At 35.9% G+C, this 25,558-nt stretch overlaps 1 protein-coding gene across 2 annotated transcripts in view; it reads left to right on the top strand.

Moving 5' to 3' along the window:
• The window catches only part of rock1 (Rho-associated, coiled-coil containing protein kinase 1), a 188,801-nt gene that overhangs the window by 130,840 nt on the left and 32,403 nt on the right, over positions 1 to 25,558 (top strand). For both annotated transcript variants that reach the window (XM_039754719.1, XM_039754718.1), the window contains exons 10-18: positions 3,390 to 3,549; positions 11,708 to 11,777; positions 14,674 to 14,762; positions 15,480 to 15,528; positions 17,680 to 17,815; positions 18,295 to 18,386; positions 20,884 to 21,130; positions 24,019 to 24,125; positions 25,385 to 25,535. In XM_039754719.1, coding sequence (XP_039610653.1) covers positions 3,390 to 3,549; positions 11,708 to 11,777; positions 14,674 to 14,762; positions 15,480 to 15,528; positions 17,680 to 17,815; positions 18,295 to 18,386; positions 20,884 to 21,130; positions 24,019 to 24,125; positions 25,385 to 25,535 — 1,101 coding nt within the window. The remainder of the gene's footprint in view (positions 1 to 3,389; positions 3,550 to 11,707; positions 11,778 to 14,673; positions 14,763 to 15,479; positions 15,529 to 17,679; positions 17,816 to 18,294; positions 18,387 to 20,883; positions 21,131 to 24,018; positions 24,126 to 25,384; positions 25,536 to 25,558) is intronic.

Raw genomic sequence — 25,558 nt, 5'->3', positions numbered from 1 at the left:
CAAGGCACCCAGTCGATCCTCCAACTCCCACTGTCAGGCTTGTTGTGTTCATGTGGTTCACGACACCACCCGCAAAACGCCTCTCTCAGCCTCTCACTCCCCTGCAACCATGCTGCCTCTCTCTGTTGAGTTGCTACAACTGAGCAACACTTCGGCCACTCCAGATCATAGGTGACTTAGCTGGAGTGGCAATCAGCCCCTGGAGTGCCATTCACACCCTCCACTTCGGACTTCCTCCCAGCTGTCTGACTTCTCTCTTGTCTGCTCACACTGGCTCTCCATCTTTTAACCTCAGATATTTTTTTTCCAAATCGGTCTTAATTCATTTTTGTTTTCTCCTCATTTTCCTTTGCTGGCTCGTCCTTACAAGGCTCTGTGGGCTCAGTGTCTCAATCGCACACTGCAGGAAGCAGATGAAGCAACAAGAAAGGCCGCACCTTTAGAAAGGTGCACCTCCCCCCAGTACTCCGCCAACTCCCTGGAGCTGCGTGAGTGTACAAACACCCATGAAGAATGAGCTGGCCAATTAATTTTTTATTATTAAAAAACGGTGCTCTTTTCTAAGCAGTGGACTTGCCACAATGCTCTTATAGTAGAAATAGATTTATCATTTCAAAGCTGTCATATATATATATATTTATAGAAAAGCTTGATAAATTCTCATTAAGGCTAATAAAGCACATTCTTTTTATCATCTGTGGTGACAGCAGCTTGGTGTAGATTTCTGCCTTTTCAGTGCACTGTTGCATTTGATCACAACATTAGCTTTAGGTTTGTAGTAATTAGTGTTGTGTTTGCTGTCTGATGATAATGTGGAAGACCAATTCTCCTTTTAGTAAACTGTTTGCTAAAAGGGCACAGATAATATCTGTTGTTCTATGGAATCAGTAGAGGGGTGCAGTCTAGGTTATAGAAGCACCAGCATGCATATTCTGGATCATTACTAATAACTGAAGTGTACTCTGTCATATTTGATGGATCTGGTACTAATATTTATTTTCTCCTTTTTTCCATCTGTTCTCTATGTGAGATGAATGTAGCCAGGTGTCTATGTAGTGTTCAGACAAGTCAAATATGTTAAAACATTTTATTTATTTCAATAAATATTTTTGACATTTGCCAGTTAATAAATTTCAGTAACACATTTTTATGTTCCTTTTTCAACAAATCACTTTAGTGAAAGGAAGAATTCAGAAGTTTAATTATTTGCTCCACATTTGAGTACTGATATTTCCTAATTATAGTGCCAGAGAATGTCACTGTGCATATGTCAATTTAACTTTAACTTGAAATCAAATGATGGTAACATACTCTCTAAACCTTTACTATTTCTTAATTGCTTTACATGAAAATGGATGAATGGTTTTGCTTTCAAGTTATCTACAATGAAGGTCTTGTCCTCTTGAAAGAAGCAGATTGTAATTTATGAATACATTTTTCCCTTTAACTTTGAAAATGGGCAACATGCTTGTTTAAATGAATAGTAAAACTTTTTTTTTTCAAAATTTATTTATAATACTACACCAGAACAAGTGCACTGCTGTTTTGCTCATGCATGATAAAAATGACCACACAACTGACATTTTACCTAGAAGACCTTGCAGGATTTAGTGAGCAGACTTTTTATGGCATATACATTGTGTGACATCATATTGGTCGAGTATATTGAAAGTAATCTTGACATCAGATACAAGGCATTTTTTTCTTTATTATTGTCTGACACTGATATTTTTTTTGTTCTTTATTTCACCTTATACAATTTCTTGTATTAGGTAATTTTTAGTTTTCCCATACCCCTTGGAGTCAGCCATTGTACAGCGCCCCTGGAGCAATTGCAGGTTAAGGGTCTTGCTCAAGGGCCCAGCAGAGTAGGATCTCTTTTGGCAGTGACGGGGGTTCGAACCGACAACCTTCTGGATACCAGCACAGATCCTTAGCCTCAGAGCCACCACTCTGATATGGTGGCTTATATGGTGTTCATCCTTAAAGGAGATGTCTTGTTCTTGTTGAAGTCAGAAGCAGATTAGATTTAATTAAGTGCTCATCAGAAGTTTTTTTTTTCTTCTTCATGAAGAGAAGTTAATACTTAATAGTGTTTAGCTCTAACATGTTGCACCTTTTCCAGTTTGTCAAAGATATATGAGGAGAAGCATGTAAAAACAATCTAATAAAAATATGTCTAGTTATGATCTCTGTTGGAGGGTATTAAATTGTTTTGGAACAGATGCTCCAGGGTTCAGGGTTTTCAAGTAGCATTCAGTGAAAACAGCAGCTGTGAAAAAATAACAGTCAAGGAATTAAGACTACACATCTGTAGCTTGAATAATTCTGCAGTCAGCCAAGCAGTTTGCCTGCCATTTTTAATATTTAGTTAGGAAGTAGGCCATCTCATCACAAAATTGCAGCATTTCCCAAAAATCACCCCATTTTTGTACAAATGTTCTTAGTTGCACACTGTATTGCTCATCGCTGCTTAAGAGAATGTAGCCAACAGTAAAAAAAAAAAAAGATCTCTTCTATATAATCCTGGTAAAAGAACCATGACAAGTTCATACATTTTCATTTATACTTTGGTTTACATTAATGTTTAATGGCTTTTAATACCACAGGTTGATGAATACAAATATTGTTAATACTGAAATAAAACTGAAGACTATTTAGCTTCAACGTCAGATTCCTTGGGTTTTCAAGGCAACTTATTTCAACTGTTGACATAGTTTGGAATTTTAACATTCCACACTATAAGTGGATGACCATGTTGTTATCATCACTGTCAACAGAATATGTGATACCTAGTGCTGAGTACTCATTCTGAACTTGCATTTTAGATGCCAAGGAATTAATTTTTGACTTTTAAAACATCCATCCTAATGTTACCCAGTGACTAGATTTGAAGTATTCATTTTTAGCTACACATTGACTACCATGGGACATGGAAAAGAATGATGCCAAACTAGAAATGGATGAATGATCTATACGAACTAAGTCAGTTAATTTTTTGGTCTGTCTAATATATATCCAGTTTCCAACAAGGTTTTTCTGATTTGAAACTGAGATGCCAAGCAGCTGTTACTCTTTAAAACAAAATAATGTAGAAGTAGTTTTGCAGCTAAACAGCATTTTACTGTGTACCCCCTTCTTCTGTTAGCTTGTTTTTAATCCATACTGACATTTTTTTCAGCTTGTTTCTTGCTCTTGGACAGGTGTCTTATTTGCTTCATACTTCTAATAGGCAGTTTCTTTTAGTCTTGTGACACCAAAGAAAACATACTGAATAATTTAAATATGTTATCAGGAAAATTATAGCCATTCCATTACAATAAATAGTTTTCCTTATGTTTACTTTTTTCATTTTAAAGAAAATTCTGTCTTAAACATTTCTTTTATAGCTGCTGCCCCTGTTGTGCCCGAATTAAGCAGTGATATTGATACAAGTAACTTTGATGACATTGAGGAAGACAAAGGGGAGGAAGAGACCTTTCCTATACCTAAGGCATTTGTTGGCAACCAGCTACCTTTTGTGGGATTCACATACTACAGTGGTCACCAGTGAGTATTTAATACTATGGTAGCCATAAGTCAGATAGTGACCGGAAAACATTGTTTCTATTGAACCTTCCATTTTGTTTTATTGTTTTGTTTTGCCAAGAAATTTGTCTTTAATGTATGTATTTCTTTCCTTTGAAGATAAGAGTAAATTGCTGATTATTCTGTATCATGTGTCAATAATTAGTTGGTAGGTTTTCAAATATTTTAGTTTAAAGATTTGAGAAAATAATTATATTTCTCTCTTACCCATCCCTTTACTTCTACTGCCAAGACAGAATAAGCGGTCTATTCCTATCCTTGTGTATTATACCTCTAACATTTTTCTGCTTTAGTTTACCTTTTTTGAATTTTGGATTTTTTTTCTTCTTTCTAATATGTATGATATCTGTGATGTAATTATTAAATCTTTAAACCTCTTTTGAACCAGTCTTAAAAACAATATTATTAACACCATAGCCAAAACTGACTTGGTTCCAAATTTTTAACTAATTCTTGACACAGATCTGACCTTTTTAGAGAATTGTTAATAGCAAAAATTACAAGAAATTACAACTTTACATATTAGGTTTAGCCCTCTTTTGTATGTGACAGTATATTTAATACAGACACACAACCTGTATCTGAACACTTAAGGCTGATTTGTCAAATGATAGAGTTGTACAATTAAAAATGCTACTCCTTTCAATTTCAATACAGTACAGCTACAATAATTGGCATGATTATTGGGAAGCGGGATTGCGAATGGTACCTGCACACTTCAGAAATCCCCAACACATTCCACAGCGATTTAGAATTTCATGGAGGTCAGATATTTGAGGCTGCCTGATGTATAGTATAACTTCAGAGTAGCTGAGTCCTTAAATAGTGTGCAGATAAACAAACGTTCTGTCAAACTTCTAATGCCTCAGAGCAGGGGTGCCTAATACGTCGCGATCGACCGGTAGATCGGAAAGATAGTGCAGGTAGATCGCATTGCATTAAAAAAAAATGCATTTTTTAAACATTAGTCTATCATATATCCTCCCTATGACATTTGCCACTTGATTGACATACAGGGTGGCCAGTCTGAGATCTCTTTTCTTCTAACACACTTGACATCCCGTGTGCACAATCAAACGCGTGAGCTACTGCAAAACTCCGGCTATCTAAGTGATCTAGTTAGCCTTTTAATTTATATTGACTAAAGAAGAGATTTAAAAAAAAATGTTTGGGGAGGGTATGGCTGGAGGAGGAATTGGAAAAGGATTTTTTTTTCTCTCACAATGTCACAATCGAAGTGCGTTTGTCTGATCTGTCAATCTATCATTACTATTCCAAAGAAGGAAAATGTGGAAAGGCACTTTTGAACTGTTCATAAAAACTACAAAACTGACTACCTTCTGAAAAGCAATCTGAGAAAGAGAAAGGAGAAGGAACTAAAATCGCAGCTAATCGGACAGCCGTCATTTTTCACTTCGCTGAATTCATAAGCAAAGGCATCGTTCCAGGTGAGTCACTCAGTCATTAAGCATAAGAAGTCCTTCCAAGATGGAGAGATGATAAAAGAGGCCTTCGTTGAGGGAGATGGCTAGGGAGAAATTCCTGCTGAGATTTCAAGACCCCTGGCCAGAGAAAAAGAAGTTTCTCCTTGTCATTAAACATGCAGAATACAAGCAACTTAATAATGATCAATGGCCGCTAGACTTGCCATTTTTTTCTGATATGACCAACATGTTGAATGAGTTTAATTTACAGCTGCAAGGAAAAGAGAACTCCATGGTCAATATGATTAGCTCAATTAATGCATTCAAACGAAAATTGCAACATCTGTCCTCAAAGCTGCAGCGCCCTGGTTTGGGGAACATCCAAAACCTCGCATCAGAGCTGGAGACACAATGGAAGGTGTGTGCGCAACTTGACAGCATACGCTACAGAGCAGATTGAAAATTGTCAGACTTTGACAGATGGTTTCAAGACTCAACTTTACTTGAGCCAATCGCTACATTTAAGTAATTTCCATTTTGGGAAGATGTTGAGGGTGATTCACCCGCATCAAAAAATGCAACAGTGTTTCACCTAAAACTCCTCTACAGTGGAGGATGAAATTTTGACAGTTTTGACATAAAGGTTATTCAGTTATGCAAGGTACGACAACATATCTTTTATGTATAAAGTATACTCAAAATACAGTGGGATGCAAAATTTTGGGCATCCTTGTTAATAGTCATTATTTTCCTGTATAAATCGTTGGTTGGTACGATAAAAAATGTCAGTTAAATATATCATATAAGAGAGACACACAGTGATATTTGAGAAGTGAAATGAAGTTTATTGGATTTACAGAAAGTGTGCAATAATTGTTCAAACAAAATCAGGCAGGTGCATAAATTTGGGCACCACAAAAAAGAAATGAAATCAATATTTAGTAGATCTGCCTTTTGCAGGAATTACAGCCTCTAAACGCTTCCTGTAGGTTCCAGTGAGAGTCTGGATTGTGGTTGAAGGTATTTTGGACCATTCCTCTTTACAAAACATCTCTAGTTCATTCAGGTTTGATGGCTTCCGAGCATGGACAGCTCTCTTTAACTCACACCACAGATTTTCAATTATATTCAGGTCTGGGGACTGAGATGGCCATTCCAGAACGTTGTACTTGTTCCTCTGCATGAATGCCTTAGTGGATTTTGAGCAGTGTTTCGGGTCGTTGTCTTGTTGAAAGATCCAGCCCCGGCGCAGCTTTGTCACTGATTCCTGGACATTGGTCTCCAGAATCTGCTGATACTGAGTGAAATCCATGCATTCCCTCAACTTTGACAAGATTCCCAGTCCCTGCACTGGCCACACAGCCCCACAGCATGATGGAACCACCACCATATTTTACTGTAGGTAGCAGGTGTTTTTCTTGGAATGCTGTGTTCTTTTTCCTCCATGCATAACGCCCTTGTTATGCCCAAATAACTCAATTTTAGTTTCATCAGTCCACAGCACCTTATTCCAAAATGAAGCTGGCTTGTCCAAATGTGCTTGAGCATACCTCAAGCGGCTCTGTTTGTGCTGTGGGTGGAGAAAAGGCTTCCTCTGCATCACTCTCTCATACAGCATCTCCTTGTGTAAAGTGCGCCGAGTGGTTGAACAATGCACAGTGACTCCATCTGCTGCAAGATGATGTTGTAGGTCTTTGGTGCTGGTCTGTGGGTTGACTCTGACTGTTCTAACCCTTCGTCGCTTCTGTCTATCCAAAATCTTTCTTGGTCTGCCACTTGAGCCTTAACTTGAACTGAGCCTGTGGTCTTCCATTTCCTCAATATGTTCCTAACTGTGGAAACAGACAGCTTAAATCTCTGGGACAGCATTCTGTATCCTTCCCTAAACCATGATGGTGAACAATCTTTGTCTTCAGGTCATTTGAGAGTTGTTTTGTGACCCCCATGTTGCTACTCTTCAGAGAAAATTAAAGGAGGAGGGAAACTTACAATTGACCCCCTTAAATACTCTTTCTCATTATAGGATTCACCTGTGTATGTAGGTCAGGGGTCACTGAGCTTACCATGCCAATTTGAGTTCCAATAATTAGTTCTAAAAGTTTTGGAATCAATAAAATGACAACGGTGCCCAAATTTATGCACCTGCCTGATTTTGTTTGAACAATTATTGCACACTTTCTGTAAATCCAATAAACTTCATTTCACTTCTCAAATATCACTGTGTGTGTCTCCTATATGATATATTTAAGTGACATTTTTTATTGTAACAACCAACGATTTATACAGGAAAATAATGACTATTAACAAGTTTGCACAAAATTTTGCATCCCACTGTATATATGTGTGTGTGTGTGTGTATATATATATATATATGTATATATATATATGTATGTATATATATGTATGTATATATAGTGGCAGTAGGGGGCACTAGCGCTCCCTTGAACCCTCAGAGATGACTCCAGACACCGGGTAAAAGTCCAAGACTTTTTATTCTTTTTCACCGTGCACAAAGCACCTTCCACACTACTCATAAACTATTAAATCACTAACTCCAACACAATAAACACTCCTCCTCGCCCAGACACTTGCTCCTCTACCTCCCAGCTCAGCTCAGTGTCTGGACTGAGGCATCGTCCTTTTATAGCCCCTGACCCAGAGGTGTTCCTGTCCCAGCAGTCCACAGTTCCTTATTCCTTCCGGGTCAGGGCAATCAATCCACCACTTCAACCCGGGAGCACGACATTTCTTCCCGTCACGTGACCCTACGTGACGTACTCCCGGGTCATACTGCATCACAGAGCCCATAAGCCCCCCCACAGCGACTCCTGGTGGTCCCCAAGGTATCCAGCAGGGCTGTGTATAAACACTACAAAGTCCATAAGGCCCTCCTGGACCTCGGGGCACGATCCTGCTGTCGGGAGAGCTCCTCCTGGGGGGTGGGGACCGGCATGGTAAGCCAGCAGTCCTCCACTATATATATATATATATATATATATATATATATATATATATATATATATATATATATATATATATATATATATATATATATATATAGGAGTGCAGAATTATTAGGCAAGTTGTATTTTTGAGGAATAATTTTATTATTGAACAACAACCATGTTCTCAATGAACCCAAAAAACTCATTAATATCAAAGCTGAATATTTTTGGAAGTAGTTTTAGTTTGTTTTAGTTTTAGCTATTTTAGGGGGATATCTGTGTGTGCAGGTGACTATTACTGTGCATAATTATTAGGCAACTTAACAAAAAACAAATATATACCCATTTCAATTGTTTATTTTTACCAGTGAAACCAATATAACATCTCCACATTCACAAATATACCATTTCTGACATACAAAAACAAATCAGTGACCAATATAGTCACCTTTCTTTGCAAGGACACTCAAAAGCCTGCCATCCATGGATTCTGTCAGTGTTTTGATCTGTTCACCATCAACATTGCGTGCAGCAGCAACCACAGCCTCCCAGACACTGTTCAGAGAGGTGTACTGTTTTCCTTCCTTGTAAATCTCACATTTGATGATGGACCACAGGTTCTCAATGGGGTTCAGATCAGGTGAACAAGGAGGCCATGTCATTAGTTTTTCTTCTTTTATACCCTTTCTTGCCAGCCACGCTGTGGAGTACTTGGACGCGTGTGATGGAGCATTGTCCTGCATGAAAATCATGTTTTTCTTGAAGGATGCGGATTTCTTCCTGTACCACTGCTTGAAGAAGGTGTCTTCCAGAAACTGGCAGTAGGACTGGGAGTTGAGCTTGACTCCATCCTCAACCTGAAAAGGCCCCACAAGCTCATCTTTGATGATACCAGCCCAAACCAGTACTCCACCTCCACCTTGCTGGCGTCTGAGTCGGACTGGAGCTCTCTGCCCTTTACCAATCCAGCCCCGGGCCCATCAAGACTCACTCTCATTTCATCAGTCCATAAAACCTTAGAAAAATCAGTCTTGAGATATTTCTTGGCCCAGTCTTGACGTTTCAGCTTGTGTGTCTTGTTCAGTGGTGGTCATCTTTCAGCCTTTCTTACCTTGGCCATGTCTCTGAGTATTGCACACCTTGTGCTTTTGGGCACTCCAGTGATGTTGCAGCTCTGAAATATGGCCAAACTGGTGGCAAGTGGCATCTTGGCAGCTGCACGCTTGACTTTTCTCAGTTCATGGGCAGTTATTTTGTGACTTGGTTTTTCCACACGCTTCTTGCGACCCTGTTGACTATTTTGAATGAAACGCTTGATTGTTCGATGATCACGCTTCAGAAGCTTTGCAATTTTAAGAGTGCTGCATCCCTCTGCAAGATATCTTACTGTTTTTGACTTTTCTGAGCCTGTCACGTCCTTCTTTTGACCCATTTTGCCAAAGGAAAGGAAGTTGCCTAATAATTATGCACACCTGATATAGGGTGTTGATGTCATTAGACCACACCCCTTCTCATTACAGAGATGCACATCACCTAATATGCTTAATTGGTAGTAAGCTTTCGAGCCTATACAGCTTGGAGTAAGACAACATGCATAAAGAGGATGATGTGGACAAAATACTCATTTGCCTAATAATTCTGCACTCCCTGTATATATATATATATATATATATATATATATATATATATATATATATATATATATATATATATATAATTTTTAACGTAGGTAGATCATTTTGACCTGGTCATTTTAAAAGTAGCTCGCAAGCCGAAAAAGTGTGGGCACCCCTGCCTCAGAGGTTAAACGGAATGGGAGATTCTCACCCATTACTAGCCAATTTTAAATTTACAGTTTGTGGACTGTTTTAGAGCTTTCTATATTTCTGCATAAAGTAATTCATAAAATGTTACTAGATTTTAACACTAGATAAAGAAAACCTAATTAAACAAATAAAACAAAATCTTTATAATTGTTAATTTGTTTATTGAGAAAAATGTGTGTGTGTGTGAATTTTGGATTTCAGTAACTGGTGCAGCAATACCTACAACTAAACGTTTCCGGTAACTGTTGATCAAAATACAAAAGATACTGGGGTGGCTAAAAAAAAGAATAAAGAAAATTGTCTGAAAACTACAACTAAACAAAAGTGAAAAAAATAAATAAAACACAGCAAGATTTTAAAATTTTTTGTTATATTTTCACTATACTAGCCAATGTGCATAAGGTACATGAGAGCCAGTATATGTATTAAATATTTAAATTTGCACAGCGTGTGCAAAGGTATTCATCACTGCTGGCATCTGAATCTGTGGATTTCGTTAGTCATTGTATTTATCTGCCAGCTTTCCCTTCTAAAACTCAGAATGACTTAATCAATGACTGTCAGTCGGAGATGCCCCACTGTAAGTGAATGGCAGGAAACTATCACAAACTCAATAAGAAGGAAGTAAAATTTATTGTTCACATCTTGTTTAAGTTTTCTGTTTTAATTCGAATTTTCTTCGAATTGCCTTAGGGTGTATCCAAATGGTCTTTAGCACATTTTAGATGAGCATCAGTGTTCTTCTTGAAGAGTTGCATCTATCTCCTTGTAACCCTGACATGCACACCATTGTTGTTTAGTGTTCTTCTGATGCTGGACTTATGAGCAATGATATTAGCAAATGCAGGGGACACCTTTATATTCTTAGATGTTACGGAGGGGTTCTTTGTGACTTCCTCAAATATGAAATGCCTTGCTATGCCTTCTTTTTTGGTAATTCATTTCTGGGAAGGGTAGCAATTGTGTTTAATTTCCTCCATTTGTACTTGATTTGTCTGGCAGTGAGCTGGTAGAGTCCAGGCTATTTAAAATTAGTTTTGTAACATTTTCCAGCCTGATCAGTATCAACAAGGTTTTTTTTTTTACTGAGGTCCTCAGAAATCTCCTTTGATTGAGGCAGGACACTCAAATTTTTTACTTAAGTCCTAGATTGATGTTCTTTAAGTAGGGCAAGGCCTCCCACACTCACACTTGGTTGTCATCTCATTGATTGACACACCTGATTCTTATTTTCACTTCAATTGAACGGATGGTCCTAAAGGTTTTCATACTTTTCGCACATAAATATATTACATTGGATCAATTTCCTCAATAAATGAATGAACAAGTACAGTATAATTTTGTCATTTGGATAATTGGGCTTTCTTTATCCAGTTGTAGGACCTAAAATGATTTGATCATGTTTTATGTCATTTTCATGCAGAATTAGAGAAGGAATTCTGTTAAGGAATTCTAGCGCCACTGTGCATGCTTTCAATACAGGTGATGGACCTCAAGTTGCCTGTTTTTCCCAGAGGGTCTTGCTCCACCAGTTCTTGCTCTTCTCTTGTGTACACAAGTTTCTGTGATTAGAGATGGCAGTGATAACGCACAAAGCAACATCAATGATCCTTCATTTTTCAGTTTCTTCACTTTGTCATGTTAAGTTGATGTATTCTCATTTGACATGCATAGAATTACATATCACCAATTAGCATAGAAATGACATTCTGGCATGTTGGCCACATTCAGGGTATATATCGGACCTCTTTATCACATGCACAGTATTGCAACAAATCAATTTATTTTGAGTTCAGTGGTCTCCACAGTCCACCCATAGTGCTAAACTCTTACGATATGTTTTAACCTGGTTTGAAATAAGCGTTTTACATCTTTAAAATGTGAGTATGTATTTTAGATTATTGAAGACTTTGTACTTTTTTAGGTTTTCCCAAAGCTCTACTACAAGATCTAGTGACAAGAGGAGTAGTTCTTCCACAGTAGATAAAAGTCAAGTAAGTTGCATTTGGATTTTCTACAGTTTTGATATTATATAGTAGTTTCTTCCAGGTATGCAGTATATATTTATGAAATCTTATGAATTTCATAACTTTCCCCAGTCTGTTTCATCATATTAAAGCTTTGTTTTATAGAGTACAGTGATCCCTTTTTGATCGTGGGGGTTGCGTTCCAGAACCCCCCGCGAAAGGTGGAAATCTGTGAAGTAAAAACCTTATGTTTATATGGTTATTTTTATATTTTTTAAGCCCTTATAAACTCTTCCACACTCTTACAAACATTTCCAGCACAGTTAAACAGCATAAGCCTTTTGTATTATTTTAGCTATTAGGTAAGATTCATTGAAATTGTGTATGTAAACACACTGTTTATATGCAGTAAAACCTAAATATTATGTTAAAGATATCGAGCGTCTCTGATATCACATATATTACAGCCATTACGATAGACAGGCCACCAACAATAAATACATACAATGCAAGAAAAAATGTATACAGTAAAATGTGTGTACAGTGACACTAAACTTACGTATAGGGTGGTCTAGATTTAATTATGCAGATCCAGATCGTCAGGATGACTTTGATTTATGCGGGGATGATTCCAGTTTGGCACAAAGACGATTCTTCATGTCATCAGTTCGCACTCTTCTCGATGGTCCGGGATTTTTCGGGTGATTTTCTATGTAATAAACTTAATAAGTTATAGCGTAATGAAAATTGCATAATTAGACCTGGACCACCCTATACATGTACTAAGTACTATACGTAGAAAATTAAGTATGGTTACTCACCAACAATGAAACGACGACTTGTCCGATAACGATGAGTTTAATTTTACTGCACAACAAAGGAGAGCATTACAGCTCTTCTAAAGGAGCCTCTTCAGGCGACTGTGTAGCACCGCCGTTGTTCTTCTTCCGGCATTCTTCAATCCAAATCCCTAAAGCAGATTCCATCCGGACTACTGCCTTATTACGTCCACTTACAACTCGTTTTGCGCCCTGGTTAAAGGACACTGAGGCTGTAGATCTTCTATTCTTTTCCTCCTTTTTAAATAAAAAGAACCGTGGACTCATTGATGCCGTAATGGTGTCCTACAGCGTTGTTGCTGTTCCCTTCCTTCAACATATCCAAAACTTTTACATTTTCGGCAGTTGTTGGCATCTTTCATTGGTGCTTGGGCAAGGCCCCTGAAGCAGTAGCAGGAGCAGATCATTTTGGAGCCATAATGAAGGGCTTGACTATGTACAAAGATAAACTCAAAAGAGTACAAAAGTTAACTCTTACACAGTGAAACACGTTGATGCTGAATAAGCGAGACGAGACTTCCTGGGTAATGCAGCGTAATCAAATTCGGCAATCCGTCGATGAGCCAATCAGCACCCAGGAACTTAACCATGTGCTCTGATTGGGTAGCTCCTCAGCCATCCGTCCCTATGAAATCAACTGGGCAAACCAACTGAGGAAACATGTACCAGAAATAAAAAGACCCATTGTCCGCAGAAACCCGTGAACCAGCGAAAAATCCATGATATATATTTAAATATGCTTACATATAAAATCCACGATAGAGTGAAGCTGCGAAAGTCGAAGCACCATATAGCGAAGGATTACTGTATTTGCTAAAAATATTTGAAATAATTATTTATGAATAGGTTGAAATTATTAAATTGAGCACAAATTAACATTTTTTATTGTTGTTTAGAGTAATTATATATTGCAATAATGTTTGCCCCAAGTAGCATCCAAGATAATATTGCAATCGTCTTATACAAATTAAGTAGACTACTTTCTTTACCTTCCTGCTACAGTGTACTGCAGTAATTCTCTGAGATGTTCCACCAGGTATTTTTTTTAGCATTACACAAGTTTTCCAGTCTTTTAGTATTTTTGGAAACAGAGTTGTTATAGGGCACCAAAGGCTTTCTCAGCATCAAGCAGAAAACTAACTCTGGACAGGGAACATGTCTGTTGTTGCAAGGCACTCTCACTTATACACTGGCAATTTAGAGTTAATCAGCTAACGTGAATAATTTTGGAGTAGAGGTGGAGAATATATACAGACATGAGTTGAAATCAGCTGTGCTGGAACTTTAGCCCAGAACTCTGGAACATGAATTACAATATTAATATTAGTCTTTTTATAAGAAAATGAAAATTAATCTCTAAAACTATTAATGTTAAAGACTAAATAAACTTTAAACACTGAGGATTTTTGTAAACTGATATGGTAATGAATTGCTTTCCATTTTTTTCAAATAATCAAACTGTAATTATCAAACACATTTAATGCATATTCAGTTTTTATATATATTTTCTGTGTTTATGTAAGTATGTGTATGTATTTGTGTTTGCGTTTGTATGTGTGTATTAAGAAATTGGATGACGTTGCTATATGGTGTATATTAGAGGAGAGAAAATTTTTTTACTTAAACTGAAGTTGGCAAACACTCACAGTTTGAGACTATATAAAGATGCCAGTATCTCACAACCTATACCGGAAGAAAATCCATCAGTTCTTTCTCTTCATATGCTGTATTTTTCACACTTTCTGTTATGTACAATGGCAAAAAAAGATTAAGAATTCCATGCAAATATGTTATCTGCACTGCCTTTCTTAGTATAAACAGCAAAACGTATATTAGTGTGGAAAAGGAAATTCAATCAGTAGAAGGAAATTCACTGTTACATTTTGAACTTTTGAACACCTGGACTTTAGAGAAGTTTTCTCATTTGTATTAATTTAGTTTGCGGCACAGGAGCAAAAATCATAGTTTACCTAGAAAAAGTAAAACGATATAACTTATTGTGGTTGCATTTATAAATTATATTGTCCTGCATTCCAGTTTTATTTAGTTAAAAATACTTGTCTATTTTCTTTTTTTGTCTAAAGTTGGATGAACTGCAAAAAAGACTTTATCAACTTGAAGAACAGCTCCATAATGAGATGCAGTTGAAAGATGAAATGGAGCAGAAGTTTAGGTATTTAATTAGACATTTTTTGAAAAGTTTCTTTTGTAAATACGTCACAGAACTCAATGCAAAACTATGATGCATGGTAGTTTTTAGTAGTTGATTTAAATCTAATACTGAACACATATGCATGCTCACTGTTTACTGAATGCAGTGTGTGACTGTCAGAGAGCTGATTCATTGTACAGTAAATGCTTTTGTATAGATTTTTAATGCAGCTTTTGTTTTAACATTTTTCTTTTAAAAATGATCTTGGGTTTACTTATGTAATGTTGAACTCTTTTGCATACATGAAATTGCTGATAAAATCAGAGCTTCTGCAAAAGTTTTGTTAATTCAGCAAATTGCCACGTTGCAGGAATATTTAACTTGCTGAATTTAACTAAATTGTTCTTTTCTGGAATCTTGGTTTTGTTTAGAAATGTAGTGCTTTGGATAGCCTTTTGCAGGTGTTCAGTCTTACTATAACAATCCCCTATAAAACTGAATACTCCAAGTTTTGGAAAAACAGTAACGGCACAAAATGCAGGTTTCAGGTAATATCAAGGTAAATGGCAAAGTATTTTATAAGACAAATGCTGAAAAATGTAATATGTCACTCAGTTTTAAGTAGTTAGAAAAAGTAGTTAAAAAAGCAAGTAGTAGCTTAGGTGGATTGCAGTTTTGCTTGGTGGTGGTAATTATTTCTGCAAAGTTTCTGCTTCAGTAGTGTTCATTATGTTTTAGGGCATCAAACTCCAAACTTGAGAAGATCATGAAGGAGCTGGATGAAGAGGTATTTATATTATCATCTAGAATGTCAATGTCTTTTTGAGCAACTATAGATGTACTTTGGCTAGCCAACTTCTTTTACATTCAAACAAAATGTATGAAGGTAGCTCTTGTTATCATATTACTCTTTAGATTGCATACAGGTTAATGGTAGACTGTTAAATATTTTAATTTCATATGCACATGCATAGAAGTGAATAAATTAGGTGTGGGTAAAACATCATTAAATGTTTAATTAAAAGTTGTTACATTTATCAGTGAAATCAACCTTAGCTCTGTGGTGTAATCATCTAGATTTGTTTTCATGATGAGTAACTGTAGATTGGTACATCTAGGTATGCTTCTTGTATTCTTATTACTTTAGTATTTGCCCTTGCCTAGTATATACCTGTAGTGGAAGAAATTGGTGGATATAAAGAAAACAGAACTAAATATGAAAATTACAACTTCTTTTCTGTTTCAAAGGGAAACGGTATACAAAAACAAATAAAACTGTTCAGAGATGCATCCCTCAAAAATTGGTTAAGGCCTAAGTCATCATGTAGAATGCTGGTAGAAAATTGTACATTCCACAAGAGTTAAATATAACCCTGCAGTGGATTGAAAAGTGGAAACATTATTACTTCATTAAATGCGAAATTTTTTGTTCATAACACTTTTGTTACATCTAATGTTAATTAAATAAGAATGTTGTTATACTTGTCTTTTATAGATGCTTTAATGTTTCTGAATTTGGTCTTACGGTTATTAAAATAGAGGGGAAAAAAGCAGAAGAAAATCAAACTACCTAATGTATTCTCAATCTTCTCCAAAGCCAATGCGAGCTACACATGCAAGATAGTGTCCTTTCGTAGACTGGAGGCCAGTCTATCTACGGCTTTATCACACAAATAATACAAAGCATGTGAACTGTGGGAAGGAGTCTATAGATGAAAACACTCAAATACCATGGAAAAATACAATCAAGGTTCTGCATTTACTGTAAAGATCACTGCTTACTGTATTTCAAAAATTTTCATTAAATTATGCAAAACTCGTAAAACTAATGTATATATAAATAATAAAAAAAATATAATGTGTATTGTCAGATTAGTTCTTACATAATTTCTGAAAATGGTTATTCTGTATTTGGTGGAATCATGTTCAGAAATTCACTACCACTACAAGGAAATACTAATTAAACCACTTATGATGATTACAGCAGATATTTGCTCCCAAACCATAGATAGATAGATACTTTATTAATCCCCAAGGGGAAATTCACATACTCCAGTATATATAGCATACTTTTGTAGACCTGGAGATGATTGTGGCTTGCACAGCAGTATGCTAATTTGAAAAACTGAAGGAAAATCAGTCCATGTTGCAAAGTTTCACTATAAATGCGTAAGCCACTTAAAAGGCACTTTCTCTCTCTATAGAAACAGTGCAAACATAGATAATTATGGATAAGACAAAACACCTACCTGATAGTGGTTGACCTACTTCAAATGTATAATAATAGCAGAAACAAATAAAAAAAACACAACCATACATAAATGGATTTTAATCAGAATGCATTGCTAGTCTTAACTTATAAAGTGCATAACAAGTAAACCTAGTTTATTTGTTCATTAATTTATTTTGCTAAATATAATTCAACAACATCACTCGAGGCGGATGCCTATCCTGGCAGTATTTAGCATAAGGCAAATACAAACCCTGGATGAGCCATCATTTTCCACCCAAAGTGAAGTTTTGAGGGTATATAGAGTGAAAAGCAATGAATGACTAGCTGACATTTTGTTTTTGAGGTAAAGAGAATGAAACTAAGACGGAGGCTGGTACAGATGTGGAAATAAATTGGTGGCCTCTGACATAGTAAGAATGTTTCTCACAATTATGCATTCCCAAAACAGCCAAAGTGGTGTGTAAAGTAAACTGAGTGTGTAAAAAGTTAGGCTTCTTGGCAGCGTCACAAAAGCCATCCTCTTGAGTTAGATTTCTAGCTTGAATTTCTGGGTATACTGTTTTCTCCTTCAGGCGTACAGTTCATAAAATAATTTTTGGAGAGTAAGATTCCTACGGAGCTGCCATCTGTTTTTGGAAAATATTTATATTTTTCTCTATGCAGGTTTAATTTTTATGTATCCATTTCTTCAAACAAAACTTTTAGGTCTCCCAGAGAAAATTAATTGAGTCTACAGTTTCTCAGCTTGAAAAAGAAAAAATGCTGACTCAGCATCGAGCAAATGATTTCCAAAGGAAGAGTGATCAGGAAGCTGAAAAAAGACGGAATATGGAAAATGAGGGTAAAACTTTATTCAGTTTTTATGTATTGAGAACTGTGTGTTTTTATTATATTTGGCAGATTAAAAAGTAATTAAGTTTCTCAGTCATGCTTGTAGTTAAATAAATTACAAAGATTCAGAATTTCTACATATTTTGAAATGTTAATCTATTCACTTCTTAAATTCTCGATACAGGTTGTCAATTACATTAAATACGTAGTTGGTTTGGGGCTTTATAAAATATTTAAATAATGTGAAAACATTATAAGTCAAGCAAAATGTTAATATCTTAAAAGAAATAAATTAACCTGACAGAGTTTGTTCAGTTGTTTTTTTGTTTTTATTAAACTCAAGATTTCTATCAAATTTTTTCCCCCCACATTTTCTTGTTATATATTTAATGTATTTCTAAATTGTGTTATCACTGTTAGCTCAACAGTTACTTTTTATAAGTCAATGAATTTAAACCAATTAATATAAACTTTCTTTGTTGTCAACAGTATCGACTTTAAAAGAACAATTGGAAGATTTAAGAAAAATTAGTCAAAATTCTCAGATTTCAAATGACAAGATTGTGCATTTGCACAAACAAGTAAGTTTTCTATGCTTTCTGACCAACTTGCCTACAGTGCAGGAGATCATTTTATAGTAATTAGAAGCTGGTTTTTCTTTTATGAATTTTTGAGTGGTCCCTTTTTTCCGTGCTCTTAGTATGAATATTGTTTTTATAGGTACTACTTAGTTTATCCTTTATCCTTTGCATTTTAAAGTACAATATTTTATTGGTATACCAGTTTTACAGAAATATTAACTGGTTGGTGAGCGGTCATTTACAAGTTTTTTTTTTTTTAATCATTTCCTTTTTCTTTATGATGGTTAATCTCTGAGAGATTTACCTTTGGCATAAACTACACATACACCTTTTAATGCTAACATTTGATATTAAGCGTGTGGTGTTCTATATTCATTTTATGCAAAGAAAGGAGGTTAAATTCTGGAGGGAAGTTGATACTTGCTTTCTAAAAGCAAAGAAATTTTCTGGCTCTTTATACTAAAGAAACATTTTCACATTCACGATACAAAAGGGACTTGTGCAGTCTGTGCTGTTACATTAGTATTTTCTGTAGGTGTCAGTAATTGTGGGCTGTGTATCTTAATAGTGTTTTCAAGTGAATGCGAAAACTCTTCTTTAATTGGGAAAACTGTGTGTGATTCCTGACATTCTATTGCACTATTTGTTTGTTCATTTGCTTTAGTAAATCCACTAAATACAGCTTTATGGGGACAATTTAAAGGTAAGAGCTTTACAAGGCCATTAAAATGAAGAACAAATGCATTGGTGATCATGTAGACTATGTAACAAACCCCAGTTACCCCACCACTACTACTGTCACTGACCATAGACATGGCTGATTTACCACTCTTTCTCTCTATTATAAAAAAAAAAATCTTGGGGAGGGAGACAGGGAGACATGACGTTTGAAACGAGGCTTTGAAATGATCGGGCAGCGCGACAAACAGAACAGGCAGCTCGCCAAAAGCAATAAGCCAGCAGATGATCTGACCGCTTCTCCTTAGCGTGTGTTCAGCCAACCCCCCTTACCCCCAAAATTACAACACGAGCACCAGAAACACAAGTGTCAAAAAGGACAGTGGCTGTACAGGCTTTAAAAAGAGTGACAGGCAGTGAGACAGCAGCAGCAGAAAGAAAGCAGATGTTCTGACGGCAACTCCTCAGCATGTGTTCAGCCGCCCAAAACAACCACTTCACCACCCCCCTTCACAACATGAGCAGCATTATACATCCTGCGAGAAAGAGATTTAACCCGGGGCCGGAAATAAAGGACAAGTATTGTTTTTAGAACGCCGCGTGAGACAAGGCAGTGAGACATCATTTAAAACAAGTCCACAGACATCTAACCTAGCAGTTGTTGGATTGCTTTTGGCAGACATGCTTCATGTGCTACCAGCTCTTAAAACATCGACAAGCAAAACACGCAGCTCGCCAGCAGCAGAAAGCCAGCAGATGATCTGACAGCATCTCCTTAGCATGCGTTCAGCTGCAACCCCGCCCCCCGCTTTCAACAACTCGAACAGCGTTATACGTCCTGCGAGAAACAGATTTAAATACGCCCAGGGCTGGAAATAAAGGACAAGTCCCCGTAGTAAAAAAAAAAAAAAGTAAAACAAAGAAAGGATTGTCTCAAAATAAATTCAATAGGACTTTAAGCTAAGATTCTTTCTTGGAGATACATTTTACTGAAAGCTTACAGAGTACCACAAGGAATACCTCTAACTTGGTGATCCTAGTTGGAGGGTATAGGATTGATCTCTGACTCAGAAGGTGATTCCTGGTCAAGATCAGAAGTGACTTCAGAATGTAATATAAAGCAACTTGTTAACTAGTAATTAATTGAGTGCATAGTCAGATGGTGTGGAAGGACAAATATTTGACTGGTCAGAGGAAGGAGTGCTGTTGTCTGGTGCTTTGCAGGATTAGTGGGCAAATATAACCAATCATTAGATGAGGTTCAGGATACATTGAAGTAACCCTCACTATCATTTATTAGTTCGGTAAAGTTGTCTGTGGCAATTTGCTATCCTTGGCTGTATTGTTTGGTTCAGAGAGTGCTATTCAGGGCCCACATTGTTTTTTTACCAGCTTGCAGCACACTGCATGTAGATGTGAAATACGATGCATTACCCTGATGTTCATTCACTTCTGTTGTGCAATAATTTCAAACATCATTCTCTCACAAAGTCAAATACCAAAAATATATGTGTGGATTTCATCAGCAAAATTATTTTCATCTTATCCATACTATATTTTCATGAGTTTCCTATTATAACCAAGACCAATATTCCCTTAAAACTCCCCAAAAACAATTTTCAGATATCTATAAATTCAAAACAGAAACAAAATAAACGATAGCCTCTAAACAGAAATCAAACTTTTGCTGTTTCCTAAAGTGATTTTTTTCAACCTGTGCTTCTTGAAATTATGACTGACTTTACATACTTTGATAATAAACTTAACTTTGTGTTACATGTTATTTTAAGCAATACCTAACATTTTCATTCCACCACAGCTTGAAGAAGCCAATGACTTGTTGAGAACAGAGTCTGACACAGTTGCCAGGCTCCGGAAGAGCCAAACAGAAATGACAAAGTCAATGAGTCAACTGGAAGCTATCAACCGGGATTTGCAAGAAAGGAACAGAGGGATGGAAAACTCAAAATTACAGCTGGAGAAAGAAAATTTTCAGTTGCAGGTGAACTTGGATTCAGAAAAAAGAAACTGGATGCAGGGATCAGAAGAAATCAAAGAACAGCAAGGTAATGTAATCAGTTGTCTCAGTTTCAAGAATTTTGAGTCATATATAATTTTCTATTCAACACAGTTAAGTCAGATTTTACGCTAGACTAATTTGATTAGTTAACAACCTACAAATTGCATTAATTACTCAATTTGTTGTTATTTGGAGCTTTAGAAAAGAGTAATACTCAAGTATTCTAATTGTAAAAGATATTGAAATCGTGGTTTGTAATAAACATTTTAACATTTTGCTTCACATTTGGTTTGTTGTAACTTACGCCTTGTTTACAAATCATTGGATCAAAAAAGTATTAAGTACTCATGGCTAGAAAGTCCTGATGAATGTGATTAGTAGACATGAATCGAACACACAATGCCTTCAGAAATACTTAGACCCTTTAATTTGTTTTTCACATTTTGTTACAGTATGTTGTGCTAAAATCATTTAAATCCATTTTTATAACATTTAAATCATTTAAACGATACATAATATCCCCAGAATAACAAAGCAAAAGCAGAATTTAAGACTTTTGCAAAATTAATTAAAAATTAAAATCTTAATATTACACTGACATAAGTCTTCAGACTCTTAAATGAGTACTTAGTTGAAGCACCTTTGGAAGCATTTCCAGGCTGGATTCCTCTTGGGTATGACATGACAAGCTTTGCACACCTAGATTTGGAGTTTTTTTGCCACATGTGTGTTGGGTTAAGTGACAATTGTATATTAACCTAAATGGGTAAGAGTTTGGGGTGTTTGTTGGGGAAGTCTGTGGTGGATAGGCACTGGTGCATTAAATTCCTGCATTAACACACTACTCTGCCGTTTTGTTTTGTTTTTTAAATATTGCAGGCAAGTTGCAATATTCACAGGGATTTATAGATTGCCAAAATTCATGTAATCAAACATTGTGTTTAGGTGATATTATGATGGCATAAGAATACAGCTAGACAAATGATTATAATCCAAAAATACAACATATACTATACAGTTCATAAATTATGCTTTTGGTTTCTACCAGCATGCCAGATTTTTTATAAAAAATGTAAAAAAATAAAAAATGAATAAAAAGAGAGAAAAGGTATTTAACATTCTCACTGGGTCTTGCATGCATTGTTGACTGAGAATATGTAAATCTAATCTTTGTTGCAACACTGTCAGTAGATCAGGTAGGGTCAATTTAACAACTTGTATTGAAAGTGAATGGTAGCTCATCATGTTGTATTTGTTAGATTAGTTTACCTTAGTCTCTTGATAACCTTCAGATGGCAGTCCAGCTAAATCTGATATTATATGTTAAGAGCTTTCACACTATCCATCCATCCATCCATCCATTATCCAACCCGCTATATCCTAACTACAGGGTCACGGGGGTCTGCTGGAGCCAATCCCAGCCAACACAGGGCGCAACCCCGGGCAGGGCGCCAGCCCACTGCCGGACACACACACACACACGCCCACACACCAAACACACACTAGGGACAATTTAGGATCGCCAATGTACCTAACCTGCATGTCTTTTGGACCATGGGAGGAAACTGGAGTACTCAGAGGAAACCCATGCAGACATGGGGATAACATGCAAACTCCACGCAGGGAGGACCCGGGAAGTGAACCCAGATCTCCTAACTATGAGGAGGCAGCGCTACCCACTGTGCCACCTTGCCACCCGCTTTCACACTATTCAGATGCTAAATAGTTTCTTCATTAAAGTACTGTAAGTAACTGGTAGTATACATGAATCTTCTAGTGTGTGATGAAGATCTGACTCTTGGAAAGACTGTTCTGTTCCATTCCAAGGAGAAAAAAATATCTTGATCAAAATGGCAGCAATGCCAAGCAGCATGATAAGACTGGGGAAAAAAGAATAAGAAATGCAAACACTTAGTAAAAGCTAATTACAGCAAAGTGCAGTAAACATTAAAAAGCACCAACAGTATCACAGAATAGTATACTATTCTAACAATAATAGGACAACAACCTTAATTGTAATGACACTAATGGAACTTCTTTCAGAGATATTTTCATTTTACTTTACACGTTGAAGTTCAAATAATAAATCTGAAGACTTCTAAAGTTAATATTTTTGTAAATCTAAGTATTGCTATTGTTTGGTAATTTGTTCAGAAACATGCATCTAACAAGAGCATGTAGTAATTAGTGTATTATGAGACTGTGGTTTTTGTTTTATAAGCTTGTCATCGGCATAAGCTTTAGATGCATTGTGAAATAATTGCATTAATTAAACAAGACAGTTTTTCCTGAAATAAAGCACTTAGCTGTAGGAAATTATGGAATTGTCTTCTTTTCACATAGAAATCACAAGATTAAATAGTAAAATAGGCATATAAGATCTCTCAGAAATAAACATTTGTTCCAGTAACTGATTTACATCTTGCTTATTGCAGTATGTGTCTGTTTTTTGTTTTTTTATTATGAAGATCTTTCATTGAACAACATATACTCTGTGTTTAGTTTTACAACAACAAATTTTGAAATGCAGATGAAAGTCATAAAAAAAAGCATCAGATTTTTAATCCAGGCTTGTTTATTAATGTTCTACTGTACCAGTTTGTTGTTATTTGTAATATTAGGCTTATTCCTGCCTATTTTGTCAAATTACAAATACTTCTGCAAATAATATAATGTGTGGGGTGCTTTTAACTTCACCACTCTTATTATATGCAGTACTGTTTTGCAGTGTGCCTTATCAAAATGTTTTATTGACTAAATAAGTGGATGACTGTTTAGTTTACTTTAATAATTTCACTGAAGGCAGAGCTCTGTTTGCCTGTAGTCAGATAATGTAAAGTAGTATTTCAGCTTAAATTGGTATTTCAGCTTAAATTGTCACTTTAATAGCTGTGGGGTTTTTTTTTTTTGTTTTTTTTTTTATTATACATAAAGCCCGGATAGCTGGTTTACAAGAAGATATTCGGAATCTCAAAATGAGCCTCTCCAAAACAGAAGCTGAAAAGAAACAAGCACAAGAAAGGAGTAATCATATGGAAAAGGTAAAGAATCCTGAGACAGCTTTCGTGATGTATTCTGTACACCTTTAGCCTCTAATTAACTGATATATCTATTTCCTGTTAAGTTTAAAAAAAAATTTAGTATTTTTGTCAGCTGTTTCTGAAATGAAGAAAAATATTAGCCCCTCCATAGTGAGACATAATATAAGGTATCCTATGTAATCAACCAGCATTTTGTAGATTTAGTACATGTTATATACAATAAGCAAGCTGGTGACCCTCAGAGACTTATTTTCTGACTGGTTTGTGACTTTGGGTCTCCCACATAACTTAATGTACTGTCAACATCTGCACATACAGATTTTAAGTCTTTATTGGCTGTAATGGTAAATGTCAGAGTACAGTGCTATTGTTGAGTTGCAAGGGAGTTGAGGAACATAAAAAACTGAAGGCATTGTACAATGCATACAGATAAATGTAATCATTACTTTTATGATGCACCATACAGGAATGTTTGATTGAAGTGCAAATGCTTAATTTCTGCATACAATCTGAAAGTTATGTCTGTCACCAATGAAGCATGACATTTTGTGCAAGCTTTTTGAAAATGCGCTGGCTAGGAGTAAGGATTATTTCTATAAAGCTCTGATTGCCATTTTCTTTTGAAACATGGTCTTTGTACAGTCCCTCAGATTTTTTATTCTTAGTCTTCTTTATTAGTCTTTTGATTGTTATAACTTTACTATAGAGTCAACCCACATTCATAAAACTGTACATGGGAAAAGTTTGGCTATAGGTTTTAGAAACAGATTTATTGACACTATTCACAGTGAGTGAATTGTACATCAGATCTTCTTTCAAAATATGTTTATTGCTTTTTGCAGTGAAAGTAGTGATACAGGCAGACATTAACTATGCCTTTCAGAATATAAATATCCAATTGTTGGTGAATGGAGAGAACCAACACATTGAGAAGAAACTGCGTGCAGCTGAATTTATGAATTTGTTTTTATTCAGTAATTCAAAACTCATCCTTACATTCACTAAATAATAGTCTTACTTGGTTGTATTATCACATGGTTTTTGTAATCCTTAATAATTTTGCTTAAAATTATAAAACATTCAAAGCCTGCAGTCTTTATCAGAAATTAGCACCTAATGGTAGCTTGTCTGATATATTGAATTATGTATATTTTATGAAAAGAGGCTTTCTTAAAACTTGTGAATAATGACCAGCTATTTTTTTCCTATAAGTCTGTTTTCCTAGCTTTCTATAATTTTTAAATAATATTTCTGTACAGGAAAAGAACAATTTAGAAATTGACTTGAATTATAAGCTAAAGACTTTGCAGCAGCGATTGGAGCAAGAGGTCATGGAGCATAAAGTGACAAAGGCTCAGTTGACAGACAAGTATGAATCAGTAGAAGAGGCAAAATCGGTGGCCATGCATGGTAAGAGCACAGATAAATGGTTT

Source organism: Polypterus senegalus, chromosome 5 (genome assembly GCF_016835505.1).
Source record: "Polypterus senegalus isolate Bchr_013 chromosome 5, ASM1683550v1, whole genome shotgun sequence".
NCBI lineage: Eukaryota > Metazoa > Chordata > Cladistia > Polypteriformes > Polypteridae > Polypterus > Polypterus senegalus.
The sequence above is the reverse complement of the archived record's forward strand: the minus strand, read 5'-3'. Positions and strand labels throughout refer to the sequence as shown.